The sequence below is a fragment of the Podarcis raffonei genome, chromosome Z (assembly GCF_027172205.1).
Source record: "Podarcis raffonei isolate rPodRaf1 chromosome Z, rPodRaf1.pri, whole genome shotgun sequence".
Lineage (NCBI taxonomy): Eukaryota > Metazoa > Chordata > Lepidosauria > Squamata > Lacertidae > Podarcis > Podarcis raffonei.
The window spans coordinates 4361808-4381038 of record NC_070621.1 but is presented as its reverse complement, the minus strand read 5'-3'; the positions used below and the strand labels follow the sequence as shown (position 1 = coordinate 4381038).

The window sequence follows — 19231 nt, the reverse complement described above, 5'->3', positions numbered from 1 at the left end:
AGCTGTAGGAGTAATTCGTAGCATAGATATCAAAGGCAAGATGAGAAAATGTTCCCTAATAGACACGAGGGAGGCACAAACACAGAAGGGGAGAAGGGAGGAAGGAGCCATTGGCTGTGAAATATTTTAAACTGTTTTTAATTGTTTCAATTGTTTTAATGTAGAGTTTTAATGGGGGGTGTATTTCTTGGGGTGGGGGTAATTGTGAAATGCTCATATGTTAGTTTGCATTTGTATTTTTAGCTTAGTTATTTATGTTAGTTAAATTATAAAAGTTATTTAAGGGGAGAGGGACAGGGCTGTCCCAGGAGTGGGTCCTAGCCAACATGTCTGGGGCAGGTTCCACGGGGCAGGGGGATGCATTGGGATACCCAGTCTCAGTGATCTGGGGCAGGAAGAGGAGTTGCTCCATGTCATTACCAAGGAGGCAGGTTTAGTCATTGCCTCCAGGTCTGGTCCTGACTAGAAGGATACAGGTATCAACAAGGATGTCCCACATGACCTTAAGGTGCTGCTGTGCAATGCCAGGTCAAAGATTCATAAGACCACTGCCATCCATAATTTGATCATGGATGGAGGAGTTGACCTGGCATGTATAACAGAAACTTGGTTAGACATAGCAAATGTTCTTGCTCCTGCTTGTCTACCAGGTTTCTCTTATGCACAGCAACCCAGGGCATGTGAGTGGGAAGGGGGGTGGCAGTGATTTTTAGGAAGTTATTAGTTATCATCAGGTGTCCTATTAGGGAGAGAGACCCAGTTTTCTGAGTGCATGTTCTAGAACTTAGGCAATAGGAGCAGTACAGCATTCCTATGGTGGACCGACCTCCTTGCTGCACCAAGGATTCCCTGCCAGAGCTGCTTCGGGTCATGACACACGTTCTCCTGGAGGCGCCTAGTTTGGTTGTCCTGGGGGATTTTAACATCCATGCCAACATAACCTTACAAGGGGACTCTCGGGACTTCGTGTAAAGCATGGCCTCCATGGGGATGTCCCTGAATAAGTTTGGCCTGACTCATAGCCATGGACATGCCTTAGATCAGGTGTTTTTACCTCTGTGGACATGGGTGATCTGTTCCAGTGGAACAAAAGAAGTGCCATGGTCAGAGAACTTCCTGGTGCAACTGGACTTCTCCGCGACCCTTTCCCTACACAGAGAGGTGAGACCAATTCAAATGGTCCATCCCTGCTACTTAATGGACCCAAATGGCTCCCAGAGAGTGGTAGGGGATGTATTATCCCATGCTGATTGCCTTTTAGTTGATTCCCTGGTGGCACACTGGAATGCAAACTGTCTGGCCCTGAAGTGTCCTCTGATTGCATGGAGCCTGGAAGGCCCTGTGGCTTCCCCCGGAGCTGAAGGCAATGAAACAATCATTGAGATGGCTAGAGGGCCAGTGAAGAAAAACACATTCCAAATCGGACCAAACATAGGTTAGAGCTCAATATCTAGCCTACCAAGTGGAGATAGTGATGGTGAAGAGGACCTTCTTCACCACCTCTACTGCATCTGCAGAAAACAGTACTAGGAGACTCTTTCAGGTGATTTGTAGCCAATTATTGCCCAATCCCATCTTTCATTCCTGGGCAAGATGATTGTGTGGTCCCTGAACAACTCCAGGTATGTCTGGAGGATGTGGACCATTTGGATCCCTTCCATTCGGGATTCAGGCCCCATCACAGAATGGAAACCGTCTTGGTCCTGCTGGTCGATGATCTCCGGCGGGCTACGGACAAGGGTGAAAGCTGTTTCCTCGTTCCGCTGGATCTCTCAGCGGCTTTGATACCAATGACCATGGCATCCTTCTGGACCATCTAGGCAGGTTGGGAGCTGAGGGCACTGTTATGCAGTAGTTCCACTCCTTCCTCTTGGGTTGTGTCCATAAAGTGGTGTTGGGGGTCAATGTTTGGACTCCTGGGCATTCACTTGTGGGGTGCCACAGGGCTCTGTCCTCTCCTGCATGCTTCTTAGTATTTATATGAAGCCGTGGACAGAGATAATCTGGGGGTTGGGGCTGGGCTGTCACCAATATGCTGATGACACTCAGCTCTATCTGCTGATGGATGGCCACACTGACTCGGCCCCGGACACACTGACCAGATGCTTGGAAGCTGTGGCTGGATGGTTTCATGGCAGCCGATTGAAACTAAATCCTTCGAAGACAGAGGTCCTATGGCTGGGTCGGGATGGCATGGGGATGAGGGACCAACTCCCTTCTCTTGCAGGGGCCCAATTAGTGCCATTGCCTTCCGTTAAGAGTTTGGGTGTAATCCTTGATGCCTCCCTTTCCATGGAGGCGCAGGTTACAGCAACAGCCAAGATGACATTTTTCCACCTTTGCCGCATCAAGCAGTTGGTCCCTTACCTTTCCCGCCCCGACTCGGCCACAGTGATCCATGCAACGGTCACCTCCAGGCTTGACTACTGTAATTCGCTCTACGTGGGGCTGCCCTTGAAGCTGTCCCAGAAACTCCAGCGGGTGCAGAATGCAGCAGCGAGGCTCCTCACGGGGTCTCTGCCATGGGAGCATATTCACCTAGTGCTTTTCCAGCTGCACTGGCTCCCGGTGGAGTACAGGGTCAGATTTAAGGTGCTGGTTTTGACCTTTAAAGCCCTTCATGGCCTAGGACCCTCGTACCTACGGGACCACCTCTCCCGGTATGCCCCATGGAGAGCCTCAAGGTCCATAAATAGCAACACCCTAGTGGTCCAGGGCCCTAAGGAAGTTAGATTAGCTTCAACCAGAGCCAGGGCCTTTTCAACACTGGCTCCGGCCTGGTGGAACGCTCTGCCTCATGAGACCAGGGCCCTGCAGGATCTGATTTCTTTCCGCAGGGCCTGTAAGACAGAGTTGTTCCGCCTGGCCTTTGGCTTGGAATCAACTTGATTCCCTCCCCCTCTTTCTTTTTTCTTTTTCCTTTCTCCTCCTGTGATGAGGCTGCATTTTAATATTTTAATGTTTCAATATTTTAATTGTTGTATTTTAATCTTGCTTTTAAGTTGTATTCATTCAACTTGTTTTTATTATTGCTTGTTAGCCGCCCTGAGCCCGGCCTTGGCTGGGGAGGGCGGGGTATAAATAAAAATTATTATTATTACTTCTCATATAAATCAGAACCAGTGAAGGCAGTGAACATCCTGTGTGGGTATCTGGAGACAATTGGGCGATGGATGGCAGTCAATATAATGAGGTGGAATCCCGACAAGACAGAAGTATTGGGGGACGGAGGAGGGCCAGTGTGGGAAATGCCCTGGTCTTGAATGGGGTAACTGTGCCTCTGAAGGACCAGGTACACAATCTGAGGGTCTTTTTAGATGCACAACTGTCCATGAAGATGCAGGTCAATTTTGTATCCAGGGCAGTTGTCTACAAGTTCCATTTGGTACACCAGCTGCAACCCTATCTTCCTGTGCACTGTCTTGCCAGAGTGGTACATGTTCTGGTTATCTCCCACTTGGACTACTACAACATGCTCTATGTGGAGCTAACTTTGAAGATGACTTGGAAACTATAACTAATCCAGAATGTGGCAGCTACACTGGTGACTGGGAGCGGTCGCTGGGACCATATAACACGGGTTCCAGAGGATCTGCACTGGCTCCCAGTACGTATCTCAGCACAACAAGTGTTGGTGTTGACCTGTAAAGCCCTAAATGGCCTCAACCCAGTATACTTGAAGGACCATTTCCATCCCTGTTGCTTAGCCTGGACACTGGATATAGCTCTGAGAACCTTCTCTGTGAGAAGTGAGGTTACAGGGAACTAGGCAGAGGGCCTTCTCGGTAATGGCGACCTCCCTAGGAACGCCCTCCTGTCATATGTCAAGACATTTGAAGGCAGTCCTGTATAGGGAAGCTTTTTAATGTTTGATTATGCTTTTATATTTCTTGGAAGCCACCCAGAGGGGCTGGGGCAACTCATTCAGATGAGTGGGGTACAAATATTATAATAATAATAACAACAACGTTGTTGTTGTTAAAGAAACTTAAAAAGAGGGCAAGGTTTATTTTTATTTTCTTTAACTCAGAAGTAAATAACCCAGTTTATTTTTCCACGGGACTAGCAGTAGGGCTGGGCAACAACTTGGGGGGGGGTCTGGGGAGGCGAGACCGAAAGGGCTTCCTGCTCTTGTGAGGACCCCGGTATGGCTCGGGTGTCAGGGTCTTGTGGGCAAGCAGAGATAGCCCAAAGAAAGAGGAAGGAAGGGAAAAGGGACTCCCAGCAAGAAGCCTGGAGCTGGCTCGGACTGCGTCTCCCTCAACCGCCTACCAGCCTGGCGCCTGCGCTTAAAACAAGAAGCTCATGAGGAAAGTTCCCAGGTAGGCTGCTTTCTTCAGCACCTGCTCTTGTGATTCGCTGCAGGAGGCAGAGGAGAGTTGAGGGGCAGCAGGAATCAGGAGAGGAGCAATGACCAAACTCACGGTTTTCCCCACATCGTGATTTTTGCATAGCACATGCACGCATTGTGTCATGATATATTACCACATCAAATACTACGAAACCATTACCACGAGGTGGACTTCAGACTGGTTTTGGACAATACTGATACATCGCCAAGCCATACATCATTCAAACACTCTGGAACTGAGCACTCTCAATTCCCCACAGCAAACTGCCCCACATTTCCATGTGTCAAGGCCTTTGGAGCTATTCCAGGTATTGCTTCCCCCCTGCAACCCCTTTCACCTTGCCCTTCGTCCCAGTGACGTGAATGATGTTCAGTTGATCCAGGTCTTCGACCTGCCGGAGAAAAAGTGAATGAACCTTTCAGTTTAGCTGTTTTGGTACTCGCCCGCCGCCCCACCTCATCAGTGCAGGCAGCAATGGCTGCTAATAGACAGCCCTCCCTCTCCCCCATCCCATCACTAACCCCAGAAAAATCAAGACTGCATCGCATCACGGCCAGGGGCCTCCCACAAGCTTCCCAACCTCCTCACCTTCAATCCACTTCGTTCCAAAAAACCTTTCATGGCTTCCAGCTGCGCCTGGGGGTCTCCTCGCTCCCGTTTCACTTGTTCCAGGTAGCTGGCATTCGTCTGGAGCGTATTCAGAGTCCGAATGGCATCCTAGAAGGCATATGAGGCAGTGGTTAATTGTTTCCCCCCTTTTGGTCAGCCTTGTAAATAACCACACAGCAGTTACTAGCCTGCAAAGACAGTTGACTGGCTGGCTGAGGAGGAAGGAAAAGCACTACTCCTTCTTCCACATGAACAGAGGGAACTGACTTGTACAGAGACCACAGGGTTCATTTACCTCAGAGTTGTCTACACTGCCTGGCAGATGCTCTCTAGGGTGTTCCCAGCCCTACCTAATGATCCCAAGGACTGAACCTACTACAAGCAAAGCACATGCTCTACCCACAAAGCTATAGCCCACCAGCTTTCTATGCTGGGCGTAGAAGGGAATCAGAGCACCCCATATTTCCTCCACCAACCCACTCACTCGCCTGCACACAATTCCTTGTTGGCTATTGCAACCAGGCTGGTGCCTGAACGCAAGACCTGTTTTTCAGCCTTCTGTTATGGAAAACAAGAAATCAACCACTCCAGGTCAATGCTAACAATCTCCTCTCTGCCCCATTCCAAAAATAAACCTCGAATTGTGATGCCCCTGTCCATGGTTCCAGATTCTCACTGCGCACTCCAGTGGCTGCAAGAAGGCAGGGGACAGGAGCACAGGAACCTCTTTTCTTAACGCCTGCTTTCCAGCTGGTCCTCTGCCTTTTCATGTCTGAATTCTGCCACAGGCGGCAGGTCCGCTGGAGAATCCGCACCCTATCCCTCTTGAGAGAGGAATCTGCCTTCCTTGCTCCTCTGAACGCACCAGTAGTTACATGCACGTGGTTAGTGTTTACTCCCCCCCCCCAACAAACAAGATAATGACCTTCCTGTAGCTTATGACACATGTGCCTCTCCCTCAACAGCTCAATCACATGTCTAGGGGCGTAAAGTACCAGTTAACTGAAAGAACATTTTTTTAAAAACCCAGAAACAGAAAAAGCACAGGCTCTTCCTGCCTCCACCAAGCAAACTGTAAGGGCACTGAGGAAAGCTGGCACATTGTCAACACGGCCATCAATGAACTCAGGCCACAGAGCAGTCGAAGAGCAAGGAGCTGGGGACTCAGCAAAAAGATACGAACCCAGTGGCTATTAGCAAAGCTGCTGGTGTGCTCAAAATGAGGGCACATTTTAAAAGGCAGATAAGTAATCTTATGACTGCGGGGAGGAAGAGGAAATCAAGAGAAGCATTAGAGAGGAGATCCTGACCAAAGACAAAACTTTTATCTTCCCTCCAAGGTACTTTGGAAGAGTTATGAAGATTTTTGCAGGATGTGTTTAACTTATTACGTATATATTTCATAAGATTTATACAGTGGTACCTCGGGTTACATACGTTTCAGGTTACATACGCTTCAGGTTACAGACTCCGCTAACCCAGAAATAGTGCTTCAGGTTAAGAACTTTGCTTCAGGATGAGAACAGAAATCGCGTGGCGGCGGCGCGGGGGCAGCGGGAGGCCCCATTAGCTAAAGTGGTCTTCAGGTTAAGAACAGTTTCAGGTTAAGAACGGACCTCCGGAACGAATTACCGTATTTTTTGCTTTATAAGACTCACTTTTTCCCTCCTAAAAAGTAAGGGGAAATGTGTGTGCGTCTTATGGAGCGAATGCAGGCTGCGCAGCTATCCCAGAAGCCAGAACAGCAAGACGGATTGCTGCTTTCACTGCGCAACAATCCCTCTTGCTGTTCTGGCTTCTGAGATTCAGAATATTTTTTTTCTTGTTTTCCTCCTCCAAAAACTAGGTGCGTCTTGTGGTCTGGTGCGTCTTATAGAGCGAAAAATACGGTAAGTATGTAACCAGAGGTACCACTGTACACCACTTGTTTGTAAAAAAACAAACAAACCCTCAAAGCCATTTACAAAAAAAAGTAAAATCAAGAAAAAACCACAACCAAACCTTAAAAAGTATACAGAAGTTAAAATACTAAAACAGATTAAAATTACTTCTACTTTGTAAGCATTCAGATAGGCTTGGCAAGCACAAAAAAGAGTACAGTGAAGGCTCCTGCTTGAATTCAATAGGCCAGGAGTTCCATAGTGTTGTCATTGCCACACTAAGCGATTGAAAGACGGGTGTGGTGTGGCACCTGTAGCAGCACCAATTCCACTGTACAAAGCGAGTGGGCACCGGTGGGGTAAGGAAATCTCATGAGTAAACAGATCCAAGCTGTTTTGCTACCCAAGTTTTTCTTCTGTTTTACGGGGCACGATTTGCAGATTTTTATATGCTTTTTATTGTAATACAGTGGCACCTCGGGTTAAGTACTTAATTCGTTCTGGAGGTCTGTTCTTATCTTGCTTGATACTGAGATTTGTAGTGGGACTGAGAAATTATGGTGAACAAACTCCATGAAGAAGGTGGTGTTGAATAATTGGCCCCAGGTGGACCAGAAGGAAAGCTCAGCTAGCTATTCATTCTGTCCTTTTAATAAGCCTGAAAATGACTTAAAATGTTCATAGTACAGCTTCCTTTTCTGTCAAAATGATGTACACCAGGGGTAGAAAATCAGCCCCAACTCCAACTCCCATCAGCCCCTGCCAGCATTCCTAAGATGCTGGGAGTTGTAGTCTGACAACAGCTGGGAGGTCAGTTTCCCCAGAGAACTGCCTCCTCCCACATGAATGCCAAGATCATCCTAAATTTGCCATCTTAAAAGTTAAATGGTAATGGACTGGAAGAGAGCCAACAAACTGAAGCTTGATCCAGATAAGACTGGTCACGCTGGTCGATGATCTCCGGCGGGCTAGGAACAAGGGTGAAAGCTGTTTCCTCGTTCCGCTGGATCTCTCAGTGGCTTTTGATACCATCGACCATAACATCCTTCTGGACCATCTACAGGGGCTGGGAGCAGTGTTTTGCAGTGATTCTGCTCCTTCCTCCTGGGCTGTGTCCAGAACATGGTGTTGGGGAATAAGTGTTCAGTCCCGTGGGCTCTCACTTGTGTGGGGTGCCTCAGGTTTTGTCTTCTTCCCCATGCTTTTTAACATCTACATGAAGCCGCTGGGAGAGATCATCAGGGGATTTGGGCTGGGTGTTCATCAGTATGTGGATGATACCCAGCTCTACCTCTCCTTTAAATCAGAACCAGTGAAGGTGGTTAAGGTCCGGTGTGAGTGTCTGGAGGCAGTTGGCAGATTGATGGCAGCTAACAGATTGAGGTTGAATCCTGACAAGACAGAAGTACTGTTTTGGGGAGACAGAGGGCGGGCTGGTGTGGAGGACTCCCTGGTCCTGAATGGGGTAACCGTGCCCCTGCTCTGGTTTCGGTGTCCCATTGCGCCAGAAGTGGTTTAGTCATGCTGGCCACATGACCCGGAAAGCTGTCTGTGGACAAACGCCGGCTCCCTTGTCCTGAAAGCGAGATGAGCACCACAACCCCATAGTCGCCTTTGACTGGACTTAACCGTCCTTTACCTTTACCTTTTACCTTGGAGGGAAGCAAGTTCCTTACCTACTTTCTGCAGAAAAGCAATTTAAGTGGACAGGGATAGAAGCATGTTCAAAAATAGGCTGCATATCTCTGCTACAAGCTGGTGGGTAACGAGGCTGTCCACTGCTATAATAAGCGACTTCCTCATTTGCCTTGTATGTGAGATACTGTACTTGCTGGCATAGGGCTGTGGGATTACTATACGCACGCTGAGCTCATGAGGCGAGGTGGAGATCAGGCTATTCCCGCGCTACACTTGAAAGTGGTCGGAGTGTGTCTCAGTAGAAAGGCATTGCAGGCAGAAGGACCCATGTCCAATTACTGGACTCTCAAGGTAGGGCTGTGGAAATCCCTTGCCTTAAGCTCTGGAGAGCTGCTGGTCAGCAAACGTTTTCAGCAGGGGGCCAGTCCACTGTCCGTCAGACCTTGTGGGGGGGGCAGACAATATTTTTGGGGAGGAAATTAACAAATTCCTATGCCCCACAAATAACCCAGAGATGCATTTTAAATAAAAGGACACATTCTAGTCATGTAAAAACACGCTGGTTACCGGACTGTCCGCGGGCCGGATTTAGAAGGCGATTGGGCCGGATCCTGCCCCTGGACCCTAGTTTCCCTACCCATGGTGTAGACCAGCGTTTCTCAAGCTGTGGGTCCCCAGATGTTGTTGGACTACAACTCCCATCATCCCTGAGCTCTGGCCTTGCTAGCTAGGAGTGATGGGAGTTGTAGTTCAACAACATCTGGGGACCCACAGCTTGAGAAAGGCTGGTGTAGACTATGCTGAGCTAGTTGGAACAAATGCCCTGGCTCAGAATATGGCAGCTTCAACCCATACAGAAGCAAGAGGGCTGGAATTTTATTTTCTCTTTAAGTGAAGGGCCATAGCTCAGTGGTGGAGCATCTGCTTCCAGGCGGAAGGCCCCGGCGGGTCCCTGCCTGAAACTCCAGAGAGCCATTGCCAGTCACTAGGCTAGACTGTCAGTGGTCCGACTCAGGATAAGGAAACTTCCTGAATTCTGGGGGAAGCTGTTACTCCCCCCGCATGCCCTACACAACCAAGCAGCAGCCAACTGCTCCTTCACAACATGTCACTAGTGTAGTGTTCTCCTGTTTTCCTTCTTATCTTTCCTCCCACCTCCAAATTATAGGTTATGATCAGCTGGCGTGGCCTAATAAAGAAACAGCTAGATTTAGTACAGCGGACGTTGGGTTTTGAGTTTCACCTCAGGCAGGCAGTCCTTTGGCCAGATGAGGGCATGCTGAGGGCCAGGGTGCTGCTGCGTCAAGTTTAAGAGGCCCCACGGAATAACACACACTGATTTACATTTGCACTGATGCAGAGGTGAGGATGCAACAAAAAATGAACCATCAAACTAAACAACCTGTCTACCTTATTCTTTCTTACTTAGCTTATATGACGATGTTTATTGTACACAAGATCGTATTAGACTGATAATGGCCCTTTTAGAGTCCTCCACCGCCCATGCCCTTTACAAAACAAAAACAAAAACTTGAAATTTATCAGGCACCGCAGCCAGCTATGTAAAATGGGCACAAAGATCTCAGGCCCCAGGCGCACATTATGTATTTATTATTATTTATTCAATTTATATCCTGCTCCTTCTGAAGGAGCCCCAGGTGGCAACCAGATCATTAATAATTTTAAAGACTTTTTTAAGACTTCTAAAAACAATTAAAAACATTAGATTTCACTCAACTAAGTTTTCTTGACAGCAGACACACTGAAATTGATATACCCTAGTTAAAAAGGTATAGGTAACGGACCCCTGATGGTTAAGTCCAGTCGCGAACGACACTCATCTCGCTTTACAGGTCAAGGGAGCCGGCGTTTGTCTGCAGACAGTTTTTCCAGGTCATGTGGCCAGCATGACTAAGCCGCTTCTGGCGCAACGGAACACCAAAACCAGAGGAGCGCACGGAAACACTGTTTACCTTCCCGTTGGAGCAGTACCTACTTGCACTTTTTAGTGTGCTTTCAAACTGCTAGGTTGGCAGGAGCTGGGACAGAGCAACAGGAGCTCACCCCGTCGCAGGGATCTGAACCGCCAACCTTCTGATCAGCAAGCCCAAGAGGCTCAGTGGTTTAGACCATAGCGCCACCCGCGTCCCTATATATTGGTACCTCGGGTTACATACGCTTCAGGTCACATACACTTCAGGTTACAGACTCTGCTAACCCAGAAATAGTGCTTCAGGTTACAGACTCCGCTTCAGGATGAGAACAGAAATCGTGCAGCGGTGGCACGGAGGCAGCAGGAGGCCCCATTAGCTAAAGTGGTGCTTCAGGTTAAGAACAGTTTCAGGTTAAGAACGGATCTCCGGAACGAATTAAATACTTAACCCGAGGTACCACTGTATCCTAGTTCGACATATCTATTGAGTAGGGCCAATATAACTTCTATTGAGTAGTTACCATGAATATCCCAGCAGGGAGTGACATGCTTGTAAAGGCAAGTTGATAAAGATTCCTCGGGTGGCAATAGGCCAGGAGCAGGCAATGTGCTAAAAGCACTTTTGCTTCTAGTTCTGGCCACATTCATCACTTTCTCGCTTCTCCTCCACCTCACCCAACTCACATGCAGGACCATGAGACGATGCGCTGACTATACTGTTTAAGGCTGCACATTTGGAAAAATACTCAATGTTAAAAAGAAGCAGAAAATAGTTCCTCGGAAGCAGACAGGAAAGGTAGGATATAAATGTAGTAAATTAAAATAAAAATCAGTACAGTGGTACCTCGGGTTAAGTACTTAATTCGTTCCGGAGGTCCGTTCTTAACCTGAAACTGTTCTTAACCTGAAGCACCACTTTAGCTAATGGGGCCTCCTGCTGCCGCCACGCCGCCGGAGCACGAATTCTGTTCTCATCCTGAAGCAAAGTTGTTAACCTGAAGCACTATTTCTGGATTAGAAGAGTCTGTAACCTGAAGCATATGTAACCTGAAGCATATGTAACCCGAGGTACCACTGTATAGATTTTTACTCGATGCTCTCTTACTGATGTGTGTAGTTTCTATATGCGGGGAGATAAGACAATTAGGCCTGGACAATTTTTCTATATATTATTTAAAGTCCACCCTCTCTCACCACCAAGGAAATACAACAAGTGAATAGTAAGAGAGCCCATATAAGTAACGCTGACCCCGCCACTAAGTAGAAGAATAGAAGCATAACCACCCGACCCCACCCCACTCACCATTCCCCCCTCCCCTCTTTCTTTCTTTCTTTCTTTCTTTCTTTCTTTCTTTCTTTATTGTTTAAACCAGTGATGGCCAAACTTGCCCCTCCAGCTGTTTTGGGACTACAACTCCCATCGTCTCTAGCTAACAGGACCAGTGGTCAGGGATGATGGGAATTGTAGTCCCAAAACAGCTGGAGGGCCAAGGTTGGCCACCACTGGTTTAAGCCAATTCATGAACCAAGAACCTGCACACGGACCACTAATAATGAAACATATGTTGTAGATAATTTTCCACATTTATCATGCTATTTTTGTGATACAGTGGTACCTTTGGTTGCGAACGGGATCCATTCCAGAGGCCTGTTCGCAACATGAATAGAATGCAACCTGCAGTGTGCGTCTGTGCACGTGCAGGTTACGATTTGCTGCTTCTGCGCATGACATCATTTTGCGCGTCTGTGCATGCACGAGTGGCGAAACCCGGAAGTAACACTTTCCGGTACTTCCGGGTCGCCGCGGAACGCAACCTGAAAAAACGTATCATGAAGCAAACGTAACATGAGGCATGACCGTATACAAATGGCATGAGAAAACTTGGTATACTTGTTTGCATAACATTATTCTTGTTTATAAAACCCAATTAAAAAAAAAAGGCCACATCATGATAGCTGTTTCATAACATTTGACCTGGAGATATTTTGCTAATCATGTGGGGGGAACAGTGAAGCTGATTGTCACTTTGCCCACAAATTGTATAGCTTTGCTGGCTTAGCTCTCTCCTGCAGGGGGCAGCAAACCACAAGAGCAGGTGCTCACCAATGAAGGCAGAATGACTGGGAACTATGGTATCCTCAGAGCAGACACTGTGATTTTTTGTTTTAGAGCAAGGCTAGGGGCACCAGGCTGGTAGGTTGTTGTTTAAGCCTCTTCCCTTCCCTCCTCTCTCTGTGTGTGAGAATGCATGCACCCGTCTGTGGCCCCCTTGCCAGAGCTGGCTTCCTCTCCCTATTAACCCGCCTCTCCCCTTGGCAAGCGTCAGTAAAGAATCGTCCGCATTGAGCTGCTCTGATGAAATCGACTAGGAAATCCCTTTCACCCTCATTCCACCTTCCCACCCTGCCTCCAACAACTTTGTGAAGGGAGTGGAGAAGCCAGTTAGGCTTAAAAACAAATAAAAAACCACAGATCTGCTGCCAGCTCCTGCTTCACAAACCAGGTTGCATGGCGAATGTTTGCCTAAGATGCAGAGTCGCTCCCACCAGAACTACCCACCCAAGCTTAGGCAGCCGCTCGTGAGGTGGTGGTTTTGGAAGAAAAAGTGGGGGTGGGGTGGGGAGGGGGTATGTGAGATGTGGGGTGTGGGGCTGTGGTCTGTGTAAATTACAGTGGTACCTCAGGTTAAGTACTTAATTCGTTCTGGAGGTCCGTTTTTAACCTGAAACTGTTCTTAACCTGAAGCACCACTTTAGCTAATGGGGCCTCCCGCTGCCGCCATGCGATTTCTGTTCTCATCCTGAAGCAAAGTTCTTAACCCGAGGTACTATTTCTGGCTTAGCGGAGTCTGTAACCTGAAGTGTATGTAACCTGAGGTACCACTGTACTTAAATAACTCTTAAATTAGTTGAAAATAATTTTTTAATTGTATGTGTGTAATTAACATTAGTTTATTAAATTTAATGCCCTTAAAAGTGAATAGAACATTAATATATTCTCCAGAAATATTTAATGGTTTAGCTGAAGCATGAAATCATTGAGTTTATTTTCATTTATGCATCAAACTTAAATCCCCCCCCCCGGAATATTTTCCCAGATTATTTGTATTCACTATGATTAAAGGTTAGTAAAAATGTATCTGCTTTAGTAGCAGTAGTAGCAGTTGTCAAGACATTACCATGTTTGCTTTCCATCCTTGTTTCAGACATTGTGATACATTGGAATATCGCAATGTTTAGGTAGTGATTTATTGCGATGTTGAAAGCCAAATATTGACCAGCCCTATGGACAATGCCTGAAAAATTCAACTGACACACGGGTGGCTAATCAGTGGCTCTCAAGATATTGATGGACTCCGGCTCCCATCTGCCCCAGTCAGCTTGGGAAAAGGTCAGGAATGATGGAAGATGTGGTTTAACAACATATTGAGGACACCAGACTGGCTGCCTTTTGGGATACAGGGTTTAAAATGGATGGACGGACACACACACAAAAAGGCATTGAATGTTAACCTGAAACAAGTTAAGTGGCTACAAAAAAGCCCCTGTGGGGCCAATTGTGGTGTGGGAAGCATAAAATCACAACAAAATCGACCACTGAGAACAGGGAATGCTTCCTTAGAGCACTACTACTGCCACCTGAGTCCAAAATGTGCTTGCTAGGGGCTGATGGAAACAGTTCAAAACATCTGGAGGGCACCAGTCAGTGAAGGCTGTGTTGTGGGGACAGCCAGATCAACAAAAGAGCACACCACTTTGCATACAAAAGCCCCCTCCCCAAGTTCAGCCCCTAGAATTGCCACCTAAAAAAAACGGACCACAGACATCTGTTGCTGAGGTCTTAAGAGCAGGGAACGTGCAACCCTCCAGGCGCTGCTGGACTCCCTTCATGCCTTGCCAGAAAAGCCAGCAGCAAAGGATGATGGGATTTGGAGTCCAAAAACATGTGGAAGCACATGCCTCAAGAGAGCCAGGTCTTCCGATCACCTGGCAATATCTCCCTCCCTTGTTTTAAAAGTGATTTGCCTCTAACTGACAAACGTGTACTCCAATTTTGCTTTCTTTTGTTTGCGGTTACTGTTTATCTGTGGAAAAACTAATACAACTACCTATTTCAAAATAATAGTAGTAGTAGTAGTAATAGTAGTAGATTCGCCACTATAGTTTTGTTCCTTCCCTTTCTGGCTCGGAATCTACTACACAAGAAAGTACAGTATAAAGTCGGGTCCCCGTCCCCCCCGCAATGTGCAATACATTCGGCTTGGAATGCAATTCATTCCTTGCGTCTGCAAGTCGCCAGGGCTTAACTTGAAAAATAAAAGGTAGGGCGACAGCCTATAAAACTTAACGTAAAGAAATCGAATTAATATCCAGCACTAGAATCCCGCCCCCCCCCACATGAACACACCAATAAAACAAAACAAAACAGGACTGCAGTCTAGAAAGCTAATGAAACGGGAAAAAATCGAATTAAAATTCGGTGCCAACGTTAGAAATCACTAACTACGCGCACACCAATGAAATGAAACGAAATATAAAACAATGCAAAACAGGGAAGCAGATCAAGCAGGCGTCCACGCCGCAATCTTTTTGGCGCGTGCAAAAAGCATTCCTGCTTACTCGTGGCTGCCCGAACGCTTAGAAATGCTGGTGCGAATTTTAAAACTGCTCTTTTTGTTTGCTTGTTTAATATCTTCAACTTCCGCACGTTTCAAAAGCGGGGTCGGGGGGAATTGCATGTGTGTGTTTTACTGCCTTTCTCCGAGGCTTCCGTTCCTTTGGGGGGTCGCTTACACTCCCCCTTCACGGAACCAGCCCACCGACCAATAGTTGCAGCAGGTGCGAGAGTGGGAAGAGGATCCCTGCCTGCCCTCCGGCTGACGCAACCCCCGCCGGGCTTGCGAGGGGGTCTCCGGCGTCCCGGCGCTGCCTCACCTGGTACTCCATCCTGGGCGCGTGGGCCGGGCGGGCGCTGAGCCACCTCCGGGCGCCCAGACGGGGAGCCTGCACCCGCTGCTGGAGGAAGGCCAGGTGCAGAGCGCGGACCCGGCGCGAGCCCATCGCAGGCGCCTCCCCCCCAAGCACAACTTCCCCAAGCCGATCGTAAGCCGCGGCCGCACCACGCCGCGAAACAGTCCCGGCTGCGCGCAGGCGCGGAAGCGGGCCTGAAGCCGGAGCGGCCATCTTTGCGGGTGGTAGTAGAGGGGCCCCAGGCCGTTTTGCGCAGAAGCAACCAGTAGAACCAACGCGGCCATCTTTGGGAAGGGCGATTCCCTTTCTTGCCCCGCCCCCTCCCTCGTCCCTCACTTTAGATCAAACCACAGGTAGAGGTAAGAAGTTTCAGAGAGGTGCGCGCACGGGCGCAGGGCTGTTTCTCCGTGAAAGGGACTGTCAACTGTTCCCTTTTCTTGCGAGGAATCCTATTCGGAATAAGGGAATTTCCCTTAAAAAAAGGGAAACGTTGACAGCTAAGCATTTAACACAAACTGGATTTGTTTCAATCAAATTCACGGTTTCGTTCTAAAAGAACATATAGAAACACAAGGTCCACTGAGACCCGTAACACAATTTGAAAATTTATTTAAGCATGATGGGGGTTGGGGAAGAAGAGATTGGTTTTGAAATTGTACATCACATTTCTCAGTATAATTATGGAACTCCTTAAAAAGATATGGGAGCTGGATATTGGCACACAAATTATTCCCAGGGACTGAAATAAAATTTGGGAATCGCAACCCTTAAAATCCTTAGGGAAAACTCATTGAAATTATTACACAGATGGTATTATACCCCTTTGCAAATGTCAGAAATGTTTTATATCACCTAATTCTACGAGGGTGATAATATTGGTGCATGTTATCATTTACAGGAATGTCGGTTGGTGTGAGATTTTTGGGATTTAATTTTGACAGAAATTAAAGCATTGTTCGCTGCCCAAAATTAATGTTGCCAGATATTTTTGATGATATATTGTCAAAAGAATTGGTCTTATATATGACCTTGGCAGCATGATGAGTGGTTGCAACTCAGTGGAAAACAGCCCAAAATCTTACACCGGATGTTTAGTACTGTTCACTCTGGAAAATAGCTATAATGGAGAAAATCAGACATAATTTGAAATGTTTACAAGGACTAGAAGTTCCAGACACATTTTAGATGATTTGGCATTTTTTTATGACATATACACCAGAACCACCACTTTCAATACAACATTCATCACAAAAGCCTGGCAAATCTGAAACTTGACTTCATGACCTGATAGAAGTTGATAGTCTTCTCTTGGGCTTTGTTTTTTAAACTCATGTGCAATAACTCACTCTACATGCCTGTTTGGTTGTTTTTCATCTTTTAATTTTTGCCTGTTGTTATAATTGTTCTCTCTGTTTTATATACATTATAAAATGAAATAATAATAATAATACTGTACCCCCCAAAAATCTCACTCTCCGGTGGAGAACTGTCCACTCCACATTCTGAGGTAGCCGGTTCTGCAGTTTACACTGATACAGTACTGTATATCTAACATCTCCAGATATCTGAAGAGCTGTCACATGGAAGACGGCAAGCTTGTTCTTGCTGCTCAAGAGTGCAGGACCCAAACCAACTGATTCAAATTGCAAGAAAGGAGATTCTGACTAAGCATTAGGAAGACCTTTCTGAGCAAGAGCCATTTGTCAGAAAGCCCACCAGTAACTATTTATTATGACCACAATCTCTAGGGGCAGATTTCACATTGGTGAAGCTTCTTAAAAATAGATTTCACATTGTTCAGACCTCCACCTAGGTAGGATGAAGGCAAATTTACCTTGTATGTTTCTTTGAACTTTCTTCTTTCCATTATGACTCTCCAGAAGGAAGGTCTGATCATTCCTTCTGCCCTGTGGCAGAACGCGTGCCGGGCAGCCTAACAGTTCCCAAAACTAGTTAAACTACAACTAAACAGAGGTCACTGGAGGCTGCATTCGGTACAGAGTCTCACCCTGAGTTTGTTTGTTTGGTTAGCCTATGACTCAGATATGCTTGAGCCATGTCCTATTACAATGCTACTCAGTTGTGCTTTTTAAAGACAGTCAGTCACATCCGCACCATGCATTTAAAGAACTCTGAGAGCTGCTGTATACCCCTCCCAGAGTTCCAACTTCCAGCACCCTTAGTGAGCGGCAGTTCCCAGGACTCTTTTGGGAGAAGCCATAGAATCACCATTCAGATCATCTCACCTCAGCCACAGTCTTGTGAGAAGACCTAGTGCTGTAAACAAAAATTGCCCTTTTCCCTTATGGGGTATCCAAGAGCCCATATAGAGTCCTTACATATGATACGGAAGGGGGGGGCATGTCTTCTTCACCTTCTTCTTCGCTACAATATATCCATTTATTTCCAATTGTCAATGTCAAAAGGGACTAGAATCTACAAAATTCATAGAAAATCAACGTGCCAATTTGCTCAATTTCTCTAGGACTCCATGACACCTTCCCTGTCCTCCATAATCCCTCAAGCAAGGTGTCAAAACCCTAATCCTGTCAAATCACTCTGCCAAGCCTTTCCTCCGGGCAATGTAAGCTTGACCTTTATTGATCCGTTGCAACAGGGTGCTCCCCTCACCCGCAGGAGAGAGGAGGAACCCAGAAAAATGGCTTGCAAGGCCTTATAAAGACTTTTGAAATTGCCACCCTGTAGATCAGGACCACCCCCAGAAACATCATACATACATCACAGAAGGCGTGTAACCTAAGACCACCCCTCAGATATATCATACCTACATCACAGAAAAGGCAGTCTTAAAACAGAAATTTGAATGTTGTTTTTCTCCTATTGTTGTTTATCTCCTGTCTGGCAGGTTACTTGATTGGATACTCTGCTTACTTGATTGGATTGCCTGGGGAGCCTGGCCAGTCTTTTGTAATGATAAATACTTAGTTCCTGGGCCAGGTCATAGGCTCACACCCTATTCATATCTTAAATGTGTCCTTAAGACAGGATTTGTGAGGAAAGAGACAATGGGGAGGTTTCCCACTTTGACCTTGCAGAGAAAACATTTGCTCAGTTTAGGAATCAAAATTGTTCCAGGTTGGTCTTCCTGTGCTGATCTATGTACGTGCTTGGTTGGTACGCTTATGAACATTACCATATATCTAAGACCTCAAAATTCCTATCACACTAGGCAAGCCACTCTTCTCTCAGCTGCCCCACCCCCATCTACTAAGTAATAACATTGACCTACCTTACAGGACTGTTGTGACTGTCCAGGTTGTTGCAGGAATTTATGTGTAGGTTGGGGGAGGGTGCCCCTCCAGCAGATATCATGCACATGCAGCTCACTACCAAAATCAGCACAATCACTTTTGTGACTTTTGTGATTTGTCCCCACAAAACACTTCATCACGGTTTCTTCCTGTCTATTCAAAGGGACTTTGCTGCACGATACCAAATGTAAGAATTCACTGATAAATGTATCTATGTACTGGCTCACAGGGAAAACTTCAGAAATTCATATAGACATGTGAGCTCAGCTACTCAGCAGCCCCTCTGCCTGAGTGATACACTGGTGCCCCGCAAGACGAATGCCTCGCAAGATGGAAAACTCGCTAGACGAAAGGGTTTTCCGTTTTTTGAGCTGCTTCGCAAGACGAATTTCCCTATGGGCTTGCTTCGCAAGACAAAAACGTCTTGCAAGTTTGTTTCCTTTTTCTTAACACCGTTAATACAGTTGCGACTTGACTTCGAGGAGCAACTCATAGAACGCAGTGTACATAGTAGCCTTTTTTGAGGTTTTTAAAGGGTTTGGTGATTTTTGAAGCTTTTCCAAAACTTCTTTTGCA

At 46.8% G+C, this 19231-nt stretch overlaps 1 protein-coding gene across 3 annotated transcripts in view; it reads right to left on the bottom strand.

The window, feature by feature from the left end:
* Nucleotides 1-17265, bottom strand: part of FPGS (folylpolyglutamate synthase) — a 47886-nt gene extending 30621 nt beyond the window's left edge. For 2 of the 3 annotated variants that reach the window (XM_053374012.1, XM_053374014.1), the window contains exons 1-3: nucleotides 15348-15611; nucleotides 4941-5069; nucleotides 4690-4743 (exon numbers count right to left, since the gene is read on the bottom strand). In XM_053374012.1, coding sequence (XP_053229987.1) covers nucleotides 4690-4743; nucleotides 4941-5069; nucleotides 15348-15596 — 432 coding nt within the window. In that variant the 5' untranslated portion in view covers nucleotides 15597-15611. Of the gene's footprint in view, nucleotides 1-4689; nucleotides 4744-4940; nucleotides 5070-15347; nucleotides 15612-17217 lie in introns of those variants that run through there. The other variant, XM_053374013.1, reaches the window with a different exon arrangement.
* Between the last annotated feature and the right edge of the window lie 1966 nt (nucleotides 17266-19231).